The 15,645-nt window shown below is 43.6% G+C and overlaps 1 protein-coding gene across 1 annotated transcript in view; it reads left to right on the top strand.

Annotated features, from left to right (window-relative positions):
• LOC122554699 (vitellogenin-like) overlaps positions 1 to 15,645 on the top strand; it is an 87,758-nt gene that overhangs the window by 26,724 nt on the left and 45,389 nt on the right. The window contains 7 exon segments of the mRNA XM_043700077.1: positions 449 to 568; positions 1,864 to 2,053; positions 6,272 to 6,362; positions 6,517 to 6,702; positions 8,393 to 8,537; positions 8,625 to 8,844; positions 13,294 to 13,490. Of these exon segments, the coding sequence (XP_043556012.1) occupies positions 449 to 568; positions 1,864 to 2,053; positions 6,272 to 6,362; positions 6,517 to 6,702; positions 8,393 to 8,537; positions 8,625 to 8,844; positions 13,294 to 13,490 (1,149 nt within the window).

Genomic DNA, 15,645 nt, shown 5'->3' with positions numbered 1-15,645 from the left:
CCCCCACCCTCCTCTAGTTTATCTCTCCACGCTTCAGGCTCACTGCCTTTATTCCTGATGAAGGGCTTTTGCCCAAAACGTCGATGTCGCTGCTCCTTGGATGCTGCCTGAACTGCTGTGCTCTTCCAGCACCACTAACCCAGAAGCAGGCTGATTTATGTCCAGTTGTGACTCAAAGGGCATCTTGGTGGTGTTGTTATTCCCATGCAGTTGTGCCCTGGTGCAGGTAGGTGTTGAACACTCAACTCTAAGGGATACATTCCAAGAAGCCATTGGAAAGTTATTGAAGTACATGCCATGTGGTGCACCACAGTTCAGAGAGTAAACCCCTCCTCAAAGCTCTTGCAGAAATATTAACCTTGCTGAGAAACACAGCCATTCTCTAATTTTGTTTTTATAACATGTTTTCACATCTTCCTCTTCTCATTTGTTTGTTGCTGCCTTCTAGGTACCTGGTTGGAAACCAATACCCACAAAAAAAGCCCTGGCAGCTGCCTACATCAAGTTGTTTGGTCAAGAACTTGCTTTTGTCGAATTTGACCAAAATAATATACAAGAGGCCATTAAGGTATTGACTACACTTCTGAGTTGGATTGCATCAGTGAGGAAGAAGTGGATTTTTACATGATTTACCATTAGACCAGCTTTATAATTACAGATTTCCATTGAATTCAAATTTCACCATTTGCCATGGCGAGATTTGAACTCATGACTCCCAGTGCTATCCTGGGGCTCTGGGTTACGAGTTCAGTGACACGACCACTGCCCCAACACCTCCTGAATAAGTAGTGATTTGATTGCTTTAAACCCAGTAATGAACTTAGTAGTGTCAGTAGGAGGTCATCTCAATTGCACAGGATTGTCACACACCCACAACACTATGGGATCATTTCCAATTCCTAACCACCCCCCAGGGTCTGGAAAACTTGATGAAGTCCCAACGTGGGATTTGACACAGCTCTAACCCATTGAGTATTTTTAATGTAGAGGTGGCAAAATGAGGCAGGGTAATCAAGAGTTAGCAGGGTCAATGTGAATGTGAATTAGAAACACAAAATCGATTAACCATGATCCCACTGAATGGCTGAGTAGGCTTGAGGGGCTGAATACCCTACTCATTCTCCTATTTTCGTGCATCCCCAAAGTGATATTATGACCCACTCTACTGCTTTGCAAGGAGGCAAAAGTGAGGACTGCAGATGCTGGAGATCAGAGTCTAACTTAGAGTGGTGCTGGAAAAGCACAGCAGGTCAGGCAGCATCCTGCTCCTCAGATACTGCCTGACCTGCTGTGCTTTGTAGGGAGGCAGGTGCAAAGATCACTCACCACTTCTGAAGAAGGGTCACTGGACGTGAAACATTGACTCTGCTTTCTCTCCGCAGATGCTGCCAGACCTGTTGAGTTTTTCCATCTAATCCTGTTTTTGTCACCTGCCACTTCTTCACACTGCATGGCCAAAGTAGACATCCCTCCCTCTCCTTCCCAAACCAAAACCCCTTCCCAGGGAGGTAAACATACTTCACCCCCCTCAGTGTATTCTGGATCTGAAATTCCGCAAGTGGGGTGACCTTTTAGGCTAACATGTAAGGAGTGGATGGAGGATCGAGCAGGAATTCCCAAAGTCAGAAGGAACAACCTGCTCCTGAGTCTCGAGACCAAGAAAGTGGAGTTAAGGTAGAACTATTGTATTGAATGGCAGGGCATATCCAATGGCCAAACCTCGCTCCTATTTTCCTTTGGCCTGTGGTTTTTGCCAGTTTACCCTGAGATAATGTGGGAGAGTGGTGGAATTCCAAGATCTAGGTCAGGGAGATCCAGCACAACAAATTTATTGTGTTCCTTTCCTTTTTTTGTTTCACACAGCTCATCAGCAACCAAGGGAGAATGGACAACCTCATCAAGAAACTGATAAATCAGCTTCAGCAAGGAATCACAACACAGTGGACCAAACCCTTGCTGGCAGCTGAGATCCGGCACATTGTGCCAACATCACTTGGATTGCCAATGGAACTGACTTTTTACTACACTGTCGTGTCAGCAGTTACAGCACAGGGTAAAGGCTTTGTATCTGGAGTACTGAGTACAGTTTTGGCCCCTTTAAGGAAGGACATACCTGCACTGGAGGTCATTCAGGGGTGATTAATTCCGGAGATGAAAGGTTGTCTAAAAAGGAGAGATTGAATCGTTTACACCTGTACTTGCTAGAGTTTAGAAGGGTGAGAGGAGATCTATTTGAGTTATGTAAGACATGCAAGGGGATTGACAAATTAGATGTAGAGAGGATGTTTCCTCACATGCAGCAACCTAGGATAAGAGGTCATAGTTTTAGGATAAGGGATGGCAAATTTAAAACACATGAGAAGGAACTGCTTCTTTCGAAAGGTCATGACTCTATGGAATTCACTGTGCAATGGATTGCCAGAACATTGAATAAATTTAAGGAGTAGATAGACAGATTGTGAATGAGTAATGTGTTAAAGTGTATTGGGGAGTAGGCAGGAAAGTGGAGTTGAGGCTGTGATGAGATCAGCCATGATCCAATTAAATGGCAGAGTAGGCTTGAGGAACCAAATGGCCTACACCTGTTCTGAGTTTTGACGTTCGTATGTTTGTAAGTTTCTATGACTGAGGGGGGCCTTGGGGAAACTTGCTGTCAGTAGGAACAGCTCAGGAAGGTCATAGCTTAGTGGCACTATTACTACACCATTGATCCAATGCTATGAGGACTCAGGTTCGCATCCCACTATGACAGAAGGTAGAATTTGAATTCAGTCCAAAACAAATCTGGAATTAAGAGTCTAATGATGATAAAACCATTGTCAATTGTCAAGTAAAACCCATATGGCTCAGTAATATCCTCTAGGGAAGGAAGCTGCCATCCTTACCTGTAGGAGCAATTTACTACAGAGACTGGAATCTGTAATGACATCAAAAAATACTGGAAATCACAGCAGGTCAGGCAACATCCGTGGAAACAATCCAAGCTAACATTTCAAGTCTAACTGATTCTTTATCAGCGCTCTGATGAAGAGTTGTCTAGACTCAAAATGTTAGCTTGCTCTCTCTCTCCTTCATTTCAGTGCCATCCTTACCTGGACTGGCCTATATGTAGGTAGTTAAAAATCACACGACACCAGATTATAGTCCAACAGGTTTAATTGGGAGCACTATCATTCGGAGCGCTGCTCCTTCATCAGGTGGTTCATGGCCTACATGTGATGCCAAACCTACAGCAATGTGATTGACTCTTAACTTCCCTCCGGACAATCAAGGATGGGCAATAAATATTGGCCTAAACAGTGACCCAGCATCCCGTGAATGATAGAAAAAAAGTTACTGCTGGCCTCCCAGTTGACCACCTACAGCCTAAAGCAGATGGACCTGCAGATTCACGAAGCTGTCACAAGCATGCTGTGAAGTCTGAGCACCCGCACTCAGACCGCTGGGCACCATTGGGGCAGCAAGGAGATCTCTACACACATGCCCTGTGAGCAGGGAATGTAAAAAATTTAAATGTAGGAGGATGTGATCAAACGTTTCAATGGGAAGGACTCCATTTACATGGCTCACTGGCAAGAAAAGACTGTCAACATCATCAAAGACCCATTGTATCCCCTGTAATGCTCTCCTAAGACCTTTCCGTCAGGCAGAAGATACAGAAACCTGAACACCACACCAGCAGGTTCAGGAAAAGCTTCTGTCAGCCATTATTAGCCTGATGAATGGATTCTCTAGCCTCAAATAATACTGCTATAACGCTGATCTTGCCTGGTGCACGCCCTGTGCAATGTAACCTGAATGCCTCTGTCTAAGTCTTTCTGATCTGTACAGCCTTGCTTTCTATGATCCACCTGTACTGCTCAGAAACAAAACTTTTCACTGTACTTAGGTACATGAAATGGTAAATCAATCAATCAATCAAGGGGAAGGTCCTTTAGGCGAAATATTGAGGCAAGGGGGTTTCTGTCATTTCTGCGATCTGTCTGGGATGTCCAGTTTCCAAAAGCACTACCCCGACCCACCCTCACCCCACTCCCTCTTCACACAACATCAACTAAATGCCAGCACCCTGTAAACTAACTAGTAATGGGAAGTTGAATGATGGCTTCATGGAGCAAGAAGACAAGCCGCTTAGCAACTGGCCTAGCAACCATCCACTGGTAAACCTCCCCAGCTTCTGCTCCATTCCAATACCCACCCGGTGCTGGGACAATTCACTCCAAAAGGGAGTAAATGATGGTGGAAAAAGAGGTCAATATTTTTTTAAAAAGTAAGCTTCCATTTATATCGAGTTTCATTGCACCTCTGAGAAACGTTGAAATAGGATGACACATTTAAATCCCTGGCCCTCCCACTGAGACTATTCCAACATTCACCAAATTCTTGCTGATTTGTACCTCAGTTCTATTTGTCTTCCTTCCCTTTCAGTTTTGGAATCTTTTGACTATCAAATGGTTGTCCATCTCAGACTTCAGGGCTTCAATTGTACACAAACATTCATGGCCCTCTGGGAAAGAGGATTCCAAGTTTCTGCTGCTTATTGTGTGATATAGCCAGGGGAAGATATGATGGTCCCGACCAAATGGCCTTTATCAGTGTTACAGAAATTCTGGGATTCTGATATAAGATGCCGACTGATTTTCCTTCATAACAATTTAACATTAAGAATCATAGACAGGTAGATTGTGAGAATCCTTTCTCCATGGCAAACATGTCTGAGACCAGAGGGCATAAGTTGAAGGTGAGGAGTGAGAGGTTTGGAGGAGATCTGAGAAAAACATTTTTTCACCTAGAGGATATATCAAACACACTGCCTGAGAGGGTGGTAGAGGCTGGTACTCGCGCAACATTTAAGGATGTTAAAATGCCAGGGCAGCACAGTAGCTCAGTGGTTAGCACTGCTTCCTCACAGCACTAGGGACCTGGGTTCGATTCCTCCCTCAGGCAACTGTATGTATGGAGTTTGCACGTTCTCACCTGTCTGTGTGGGTTTCCTCTGCTTTCTTGTCCTGGTTTTCCCCCACAATCCTAACCTGTCCAGGTTAGGTGGATTGGCTGTGCTAAGTTGCCCATAGTGTCTAGGGATGTGTAGGTTAGGTGTGTTAGCCATGGAACTTGCAGGGATAGGGTAGAGGATGTGTTTGGGTTGGATACTCTACAGAGGCTTGGTGTAGACATGGGTGAATGGCCTGTTTCCACGCTGTCTGGATTCAATGTGGTCCAACATTAGATAGTAGGCTATAGATACATGAGCTGAAAATGTATTGCTGGAAAAGCGCAGCATCCAAGGAACAGGAGAATCGACGTTTCGGGCATAAGCCCTTCTTCAGGCTTATGCCCGAAACGTCGATTCTCCTGTTCCTTGGATGCTGCCTGTCCTGCTACGCTTTTCCAGCAACAGATTTTCAGCTCTGATCTCCAGCATCTGCAGCCCTCACTTTCTCCTTATAGATACATGAGATTAGTGTAGCTTAGTGATTGTTTGGTCAGCACAGATATGGTGGGCCAAAGGGCCTGTTTCTGCACTGAATGACTCTAATTAGACCACTCTCTTTTGGAAACAGTTTCCCTCTATCAATCCCGTTGAATCAGATAAACTTTTTCAAAATGCTCCACGCTTCATCACTTATTCTGAGTGATCATTGTTATCTAAGCTTACAGGACAAGAATTTTGTGCAGTACAAGGTCTCATAGTAACCAGATGAAAAATCATTGACTCTGCTCTTGAGCGTGTTGTTAAATGAGATATTTCAGCCAGCTTATTGGAAAACGCCCCTCAGTGTTTTTGTCGGTTTTAGCCGTGAGCTGTCTTTTATTGACTAATAGAGGCACTATTAGTCAGAACAAGGCAAACTAGAGGAGTTGATTATTATCCTCCTCACATCTTCCCCAAAATCTTAGCCAGTCTTTTATTCCAATTCCAACATTGACTGTGTATTTCCAATATTTTCCATCCTTTTTTCTAGAATTCCGGTATTTGTAGTTTAGGTTGGCAAACCCAATTCATTTAAATGACACAAAAACAGAAGTTGCAGGCAACACCCAGCAGGTCAGGCAGCAGCCGCAGGAAGAAAAAAGGGTTAATGTTTTGAGTCCAGTTACTCTTCAAGTTCTCAAAACATTGACTCTGCTTTCTTCCCACAGATGCTGCCAGAGCTGCTGAGTTTCTCCAGCAATTTCAGTCTTTGTTTCAGCTCTCCAGCATCTGCAGTTCTTTATTTTGTTTGGCTAACTTTTCTTGTTGTGTTTCCTAAATTAATTCTTCCAACAGCCAATGTGAAGTTCAATCCCATCCCTTCCAACGTTACCATGGTTCAGTTCCTGAACACCACTATTCAGGCAGACGTTCAGCTCAGACCAAGGTATTTGCTTCTCGCAGTCATGAATGAACTGCCAGGGTGAAGGGGGCAAACATTTTTTCATCTGTGAACTTCTGTCAAGCAGATCTCTTTTCATCTTGACTTTCTGAAGGTATTGCCTCTCAGACTTTTCTTTTTTTACGATGTTTCTTTGCAGTTCGGTCAAAGATGTCATCGCCGTCATGGGAATAAACACCCCTCTGGTTCAGGCGGGTGTGGAAATACAATTGAAAACAAGCACTTTTGTCCCCGTGAACTTCACTGCTAGAGTAAACTTAAGGAAGAGTAATATCAAAATTGAAACACCCCCATGGAAACAGGAAGATGAGCTGTTTTCTGCTAGGTAACAGAAATCCTAACCCACTCAAACATTCTTTTAATGTTCCTTTTTCTGGTCAATCATGATTTGTATTTACAGCAAGCTGGCATCTACAGGACCAGAAGTGAGCCGCAAAATGAAATTATTTAAGGATTATGTTGAGAGGGCGGGTAAGTGGAGCTGAGTCCATAAGCAGAATCAGCCATGATCTTATGGAATGGCAGAGCAGGCTCAATGGGCCAAATGGCCTACTCCTGCTCCTTATTAGGTTCTCATTTTTCTTCCAATTGATCAAGAGGTCCACATAATCGACTAAGTATAGAAACCTAATGCAGGGTACACCCTTCACTGTTATACTTTATTTACATTTCTCAATCACGGGCGGCACGGTGGCACAGTGGTTAGCACTGCTGCCTTATAGCGCCAGACACCCGGGTTCAATTCCCACCTCAGGCAGCTATCTGTGTGGAGTTTGCACATTCTCCCCGTGTCTGTGTGGATTTGCTCCGGTTTCCTCCCACAGTCCAAAAATGTGCAGGTTAGGTGAATTGGCCATGCTAAATTACCCATAGAGTTAGGTGAAGGGGTAAATGTAGGGGAATGGGTCTGGGTGGGTTGCTCTTCAGAGGGTCGGTGTGGACTTGTTGGGCCTGTTTCCACACTTTAAGTAATCTAATCTAATCTAATCAGGAAGGCTAAAGGAACATAGAGAGAAAAATAATTTGCATATGTAGAGCCTATTTTGTGACCTCAGGGTGATCCAAATCAGTTTAGTACTGATGAAGTATTTTCGAAGCATGGACAGTTTTGTAATGTAGAGTAACAGGAGGGTAGAGATCTGGAAGTGGCATTCAATAGAGTTCTGGATCGATGACATTCATTTGCCCTTATTTGCATATTACTTCATTCACTAAAATTAATGAACAAGACAAGATCTGCTCACATTATAATAAGGAGTGATATAATGGATTTTTACATGTGAATGTTTTTGACTAGTGTGGGGTCAATAGAAAATGTGGAGGATAGGTGAGCCTGGAGGTATCAAAGGCATAAAAATTGAATTCATGGCGTTAAAGTCACCTTTGAAAGCACCAGGTCAGTGAAAGACACATTGCCAGACAGATCAAGTGCTTTCTAGCCAGGTAAGTATCTTTTTAAACTATGATCATTCTTACTTTTTAACAATCATAGTAGTTAATTTGCAGACAATGCAGCTTTGCCTGAAAACAATGCAGTCTCAGTGTTGTTCAGTGTAGATGAGGCTTAAGTAATGGTTAGGATAAGAGGAATCTTTTGTATTCACTCGAGAGGGTTATGTTTAATATTCCATCGAGCGGGCGTGCCTGCAACAGTGCAGCACTCTCGCTGTAGTGCACAGAATTAGAATTAGATTTTAAAATTAAAAGTGGATTTTATTGTCACGTGTATACTCAAGTAGAGAAAGACATGAGTGCAGCATACAATGTCACAAAACCAGAATCTCAAAAGAAGAGCAGCAGAAATAAAAGAAAATCAAAAGTCACAAAAATTGTCTGGATCTCAATGTTTAAAGGAATGCCAGCCTAGATTTTGTATTCATGTCTATATTGTGAGATTGTGTACCCTGAAACTTCTGATGGAGGTTAGTTGGAGAGAGGAGACTAGCAGATGAAGTTGACATGAAGTGAGCTTGATGATGCCATTGGTCTCTGCTTCTGTTTTAATGTCTACATAGGTCACGGGCTTTTGCCTTCTCGAGAAATATTGAAGACCCAGCCTCCGCGAAAATCACTCCACTGCTATCGAGCAGGGAGTTCAGAATGATGAACAGAGAATTGAATTTAGCAAAGAATTCAACAGCAGATAAAGAGAGAGTGATGGTAACGACAAAGACCCTCTAGTTGTTTTCTCCTTGGGGTTTCAGTTGTGGAGTGCTTCAATAGTTTTAATGTGTGCTTGCCCTGCAGGAGAAAGTCTTGCCTCTAGCTATACCACAAGGATCCGTGTGCTCTGCTGAAGATCAACCTGATGTCCCAAGCCCAACAGTCCGCCAGGCTTGTGCTAAGTTCAGCACATTTGGAGTTCAAGTTTGTTACAAGACTAGTGCTGAAAACACTGCCTTCACCAGCAGCTCACCATTGTACAGACTCATTGGCGATAAATCAGTTGTAGTCACAGTCAAACCAGGTAAAGGCATTCATGAAAAGAAACAAAACTTGCATTTATAAAGCTCCTTTCACTGTGTCAAGACATTGTAATGCCCTTCATAGGTCACGTTCAGTGTCAGTCTCAATCTCCTTCCTCTTTGGATGAAAATGGTTGCAGGGAGATGGGAAAAAGGCAGGTGATTCGCACTGGGTGATAGAACCAGTGCAGGCACAGTGCCTTAACAATTCTGCGATGTTGAGTAAGCATGGACACTTGGGGATGGATTGTTGTTCCCTGAATGGGACTGTTTCAGAAGTAGGTCACCAATAAGAATGGTGCCAATGTCACTGTGCCAGATGTGCGACTCCATTCCCAAGCTTGGGACAGTCGGATGTCTTGGCTGCATTTGCAACATTAAGGAGCTCATTAAGAGTTCACTTTCCAAAGTCCTGAAATTTTCTTGGGGATGGAAGCTCTTGAGAGCTGCGTGAAGCTGAACAGCTCCAGTCCATCTGCAACATCGTCTGCCGTGTTAACATGCTTCTTGTGATGTTTATCAAGTGGCAAATTTGATGTAAATCTATTGCACAGTAATGATACCTCAATATAAGAAACTTTCTAGCCCTATACTGATCCTCTAGCTTTCTACTAATCTAAATTGTGCACATTTTTTCTTTCAATTTGATGCCATTTTTATCATCCCTGGTTAACCATGGTTGGCTTTTCATTTTTTTTGGAATCCTTATTTATTACTGGGATATATAAGGTCAGAGAGACGAGCAGCACAGAAACAGACCCTTTGGTCCAACTCATCCATGCTGACCAGATATCCTAAATTAATCTAGTCCCATTTGCCAGCACTTAGCCCATATCTCTCTCAACTCTTCTTATTCATGTATCCACCATATATGTCTTTTAAATGTTGCAATTGTACTAGCCTCCACACTTCCTCTGGCAGCTCATTCCATACACGCACCACCCTCTGCGTGAAAAGGTTGCCCCTTAGGTCCCTTTTAATTTTTTTCCCTCTCACCCTAAACCTATGCCCTCCAGTTTTGGATCCCTCCACCCCAGGTTTCACGACATTGTCCATTTATCCTATCCATGCCCTTCCTGTTTTATAAACCTCTATAAGGTCACCCCTCAGCCTCCAATGCTCCAGGATCGATTACTTTTTCTACACTTAATATTTTACCTTCACCCAAATGGATTCTTGATCTTCTGGTCCAATAACATTTATTGCTATTTTATTTATACTATCTCATACTAATAAAGCTACCCCATCACTCTTTCTTTCTGCTTGTTGTTTTGAAATATCACATTCCTCTAAATATTTAGTTCCCATGTCTCCTAATAGTTATATGATTATACCCATTAACCTGTATTTGTGCAGTTAATTCATTCACTTTGTACCAAAAACAAACAAAAAGCCATTAATTTTATACATTTACCATTTTCTCTTCTTTTGAACCTATTTCCTACTGTTTCTCTATGTTTGTACTCTCTGATCCTTCCTGTTCCACTCTGGGTGTCATTACCCAAGTAGCTGCCCTGTGATGATGCCACATCCTCTTGTTTTGTAAGCCTGCTTACATAGAGAGTCACAGCATCAGACAGCATGGAAACAGACCCTTCAGACCAACTCGTCCATCCTGACCAGGATTCCCAAACTAAACTAGTCTCATTTGCACGTGTTTGGCCCAAATCCCTCAATGATGTGGAGATGCCGGTGTTGGACTGGGGTGGGCAAGGTCAGAAGTCACATGACACCAGATTATGATCCAACGGATTTATTTGAAATCACAACCCTTTGGAGTGCTGCCCCTTTCTGAAGTGACAAAGGGCAGCGCTCTGAAAGTTTGTGATTTCAAATAAACCTGTTGGACTATAACCTGGTGTTGTGTGATTTCTGACCATATCCCTCAAACCTTTTCCTATCCATGTACCTGTCCAATTGTCTTTTAAACATTGTAACTGTACTTGCATCTATCACTTCCTCTGGCAGTGCATTCCACATATATGTGAAAAAGTTATCCCTCAGGTTCCTTTTAAATCTTTCCCCTCTCACCTTAAATCTATGCCCTCTAGTTTTGAACTCCCCTACCCGAGGGAAAAAGACTTTTGTTATTTATCTTATCTAAGCCCCTCATGATTTTACAAACCCCTCAGAGGTCACCTCTCAATCTCCAAAGCTCCAGGGAGAACAGTCCCAGCATTTCCAGCCTCTTCTAATAACTCAAATCCTGGTAACATTCTTGTAAATCTTTTCTGCACCGTTCCCAGTTTAATAACATCCTTCCGAACTGCAACATGTTATCCCAACTCCTGCATTCAGTGCTCTGACTTATAAAAGCAAGTGTGCCATACACCTTCTTCACCACCCAGTCTATCCGTGACGTCACCTTTATGGAACTATGTACCTGAACCCCTTGAGCCACTCTGTTCACCAACATTCCCCAGGGCCCTAATATTAACTCTGTAAGCCCTGCCCTTGTTTATTTTACCAAAATGCAACATGCATATTTATCTAAATTAAATTCCATCTGTCACTTCTTTGCCCATTGGCCCATCTGCTCGAGATCCCGTTGTACTCTGAGGTAACTTTCTTCATTGTCCACGATACCAGCAATTGTAGTGTCATCTGCAAATTTATTGATCATGCTTGCTACTTTCTCATCCAAATCATTTATATAAATGACAAACAATAGTGAACCCAGTGATCCCTGTGGAATACAGGCCTCCAATCCAATGAACAAACCTCCACCATCCTCTATCTCCTACAATCAAGCCAATTTTGTATCCAATTGGCCAACTCTCTGTGGATCCCACGTGATCCAGTTTTACTAACTAGTCTATCATGTGGAACCTTGTCGTCGGCCTGGCAAAAGTCCATGTAGACAACATCTATCTTCTTGATCATGTCCTCAAAAAACTCAAACAAGTTTGTGAGACACGATTTCCCACACACAAAGCAATGATGATGATCCCTGATCAGTCCTTGCCTGTCCAATTGCATGTAAATCCTATCTCTCAGAATCCCCTCCAAATAGCTTACTCACCATTCAACACCAGGTTATAGTCCAACAGGTTTACTTGAAACCACAAGCTTTCAGAGCACTGCTCCTTCATCAGGTGAAGTGGAGGGAAGCACACAGGCACAGAATAACAACTCTTCTCAGGGGGATTATTTTTAATTATCTCTTTGCGTTAATTAATTAGTTCATAGGTCATCCCTTCAGCTATTCAGCTGTTAACACGTTACTCACACCATCTGACACTTTTCATCACCTGCAAAGACTTTTTATTTAGCCTGCTGACACTCTACGCACACCATTTATACTTATCTGTTGACACTCTTCATTACCTGTCGATTTCCCATCCCATCAGAGCTGCTCTATTCTACCACTACCAACACCCCACAATCTCCCACAACATTCAAGCAACATGACACCATCCAGAACAAAACAGCTCCTTGATTGACATTGCATCCACAAGCATCCACTTCCTCCACCACTGACACTCAATAGCAGCAGTGTGTACTATCTACAAGATGCACTGCAGAAATTCACCAAATATCACTGGGGTGGCACAGTGGCTCAGTGGTTAGCACTGCTGCCTCACAGTAGTAGGGTCCAAGGTTCAATTCCTGACTCGGGCGACTGTCTGCGTGGGTTTGCTCCAGTTTCCTTCCACAGTCCAAAGATGTGCAGGTCAGGTGAATTGGTGATGTTAAATTGCCCATAGTGATAGGTGCATTCGTCAGAGGGGGGGGGGTGGGTTACACTTCGGAGGATCAGTGTGGACTTGTTGGGCTGAAGGGCCTGTTTCCACACTGTAGGGAATCTAACCTAATCTATTGGGTTTCAACTGTGCAAGAACTGTAACAAACACTACATTGGACAAACAGACAGAAAACTAGCCACCAGGATACATGAACACCAACTAGCCATAAAAAGATATGACCCTCTCTCACTAGTATCCTCACATGCAGATGAGAAAGGGCACCACTTCAACTGGGACAATACATCCATCCTAGGACAAGCCAAACAAAGACATGCACGAGAATTCCTAGAAGCATGGTATTCCAACTGGAATTCTATCAACACATTGAGTTAGACCCTATCTACCACCCTCTGAGAAAAGGAACCGGAAGTGACTTCACCACAGGAAATAACATCACCACCGGAAATGACATCACCAACTCAAAGAAACCCAAACATATAAATAGAAAGCAGGAATTTTCAGCATTGCTCCGCATGAGGTCCACTGAAGATGTTACCTAGTAAGATAACAAAACATCTGGAAATGAACCTTATAATAGCACTTTTTCATGATTGTGAGACAGTAACATTCTTAACCGTGACGGGTTAAAAGTGACGGGTTAACTGCAGGAACATTGGATGTGACAGTTCAGGCCTTTGTGTTTTTGGTTTAGGACAGATGTATCGCGCACATTAACAAAGGCTTTTTTTCATTTTAAATTTGTAGTTATCACACCAACAGCGATCAAAAAATTGCAAGTCGAATTGCAGCTGCAATCTGGGGAGCAATTGATTGGAAGAGTTCGTCATTTGATGAGGAAAAGTAACGTGAGTGACACAGATTTGTCAGAACCCACAATGCCCAAAGGCAAATTAGCCCTTCTGAAACTGAAGAAAAAAGCTCATGAAAATGTTCGGCATCAGGTAAATATTCTTTTATATCAGAGATAACTAATCTTCTGTATTACCTTCTTTGATGGTGTATCACAGCAAGCAGCAGAGGTGGGTCATCTACTCTGCTCCTCTGGCTGAAAATATTTGCAAATGCATTTTTCCTTTGACTTTTGCGCTGATATCCTGCCTGTTATTGACAGCTGCCACCTTTGGTTATCATTTTAATTGTCTGCTGCAATTGGTGACTGCAGAGCTTTCATCTGATCACCTGATTATGGGATCACTTAGAGTCAGAGTCATAGAGATGTACAGCATGAAAACAGATCCTTCAGTCCAACCTGTCCATGCTGACCAGATATCACAACCCAAACCAGTCCCACCTGCCAGCACCCGGCCTATATCCCTCCAAACCCTTCCTATTCATATACCCATCCAGATGCCTTTTAAATGTTGCAATTGTACCAGCCTCCACCACTTCCTCTGGAAGCTCATTCCATACCCGTGCCACCCTCTGCATGAAAAAGTTGTCCCTTAGGTCTCTTCTATATCTTTCCCCTCTCACCATAAACCTATGCCCTCTTGTTCTGGACTGCCACGGAAGATATTTTGTCTATTTACCCTATCCATGCCCCCAATGATTTTATAAAGGTCTATAAGGTCACCCCTCAGCCTCCGACGCTCCAGGGAAAACAGCCCCAGCCTATTCAACCTCTCCCTATAGCTCAAATCCTCCAAACCTGGCAACATCCTTGTAAATCTTTTCAGAACCCTTTTAAGTTTCGCAACATCTTTCTGATAGGAAGGAGACCAGAATTGCATGCAATATTCCAAAAGTGGCCTAACCAATGTCCTGTACAGCCATAACACGGCTTTCCAACTCCTGTACTCAATACTCTGACCAATAAAGGAAAGCATTCACTATCCTATCTACCTGCCACTCCACTTTCAAGGAGCTATGAACCTGCACTCCAAGGTCTCTTTGTTCAGCAACACTCCCTAGGACCTTACCATTAAGTGTATAAGTCCTGCTAAGATTTGCTTTCCCAAAATGCAGTACCTTGCATTTGTCTGAACTAAACTCCATCTGCCATTTCTCAGCCCATTGGCCCATCTGATCAAGATCCTGTTGTAATCTGAGGTAACCTCCTTCGCTGTCCACACCTCCAATTTTGGTGTCATCTGCAAACTTACTAACTATACTACCTATTCTCATATCCAAATCATTTATATAAATGATGAAAAGAAGTGGACACAGCACCGATCCTTGTGGCACTCCCCTGGTCACAGGCCTCCAGTCTGAAAAACAACGCTCCACCATCACCTTCTGACTTCTACCTTTGAGCCAGTTCTGTACCCAAATGGTGAATTCTCCCTGTATTCCATGAGATCTAGCCTTGCTAATCAATCTCCCATGGGGAACCTTGTCAAAAGCCTTACTGAAGTCCATATAGATCACGTCCACCATTCTGCCCTCATCAATCCTCTTTGTTGCTTCTTCAAAAAACTTAATCAAGTTTTTGAGACATGATTTCCCACTCAGAAAGCCCCAGCTATGCCTGCCTCTTCGTCGGATATGTTGAACAGTCCACCTTCCACAGCTACACTGGCACCACCCCCCACCTTTTCCTCCGCTACATCGATGACTGTATCAGTGCTACCTCGTGCTCCCACGAGGAGGTTGAACAGTTTATCCACTTTACTAACACCCTCTACCCTGACCTCAAATTTACCTGGACAGTCTCAGACTCCTCCCTCCCCTTCCTAGACCTCGCCATTTCTATCTCGGGCGACCGACTCAACACGGACATTCACTACAAACCGACCGACTCCCACAGCTACCGAGATTACACCTCCACCCACCCTGCCCCCTGTAAAAACGTCATCCCATATTCCTAATTCCTTCACCTCCACCGCATCTGCTCCCAGGAGGACCAATTCCAATACCGAACAACCCAGATGGCCTCCTTCTTCAAAGACCGCAATTTCCCCTCAAACGTGGTCGACGATGCTCTCCACTGCATCACCTCCACTTCCCGCTCCTCCACCTTTGAACCCCGCCCCTCCAATCGCCACCAGGACAGAACCCCACTGGTCCTCACCTACCACCCCACCAACCTCCATATACATCGTATCATCCTTCGTCATTTCCGCCACCTCCAAACAGACCTCACCACCAAGGATATAT

The sequence above is a fragment of the Chiloscyllium plagiosum genome, chromosome 11, assembly GCF_004010195.1.
Source record: "Chiloscyllium plagiosum isolate BGI_BamShark_2017 chromosome 11, ASM401019v2, whole genome shotgun sequence".
NCBI classification, from domain to species: domain Eukaryota; kingdom Metazoa; phylum Chordata; class Chondrichthyes; order Orectolobiformes; family Hemiscylliidae; genus Chiloscyllium; species Chiloscyllium plagiosum.
The sequence above is the reverse complement of the archived record's forward strand: the minus strand, read 5'-3'. Positions and strand labels throughout refer to the sequence as shown.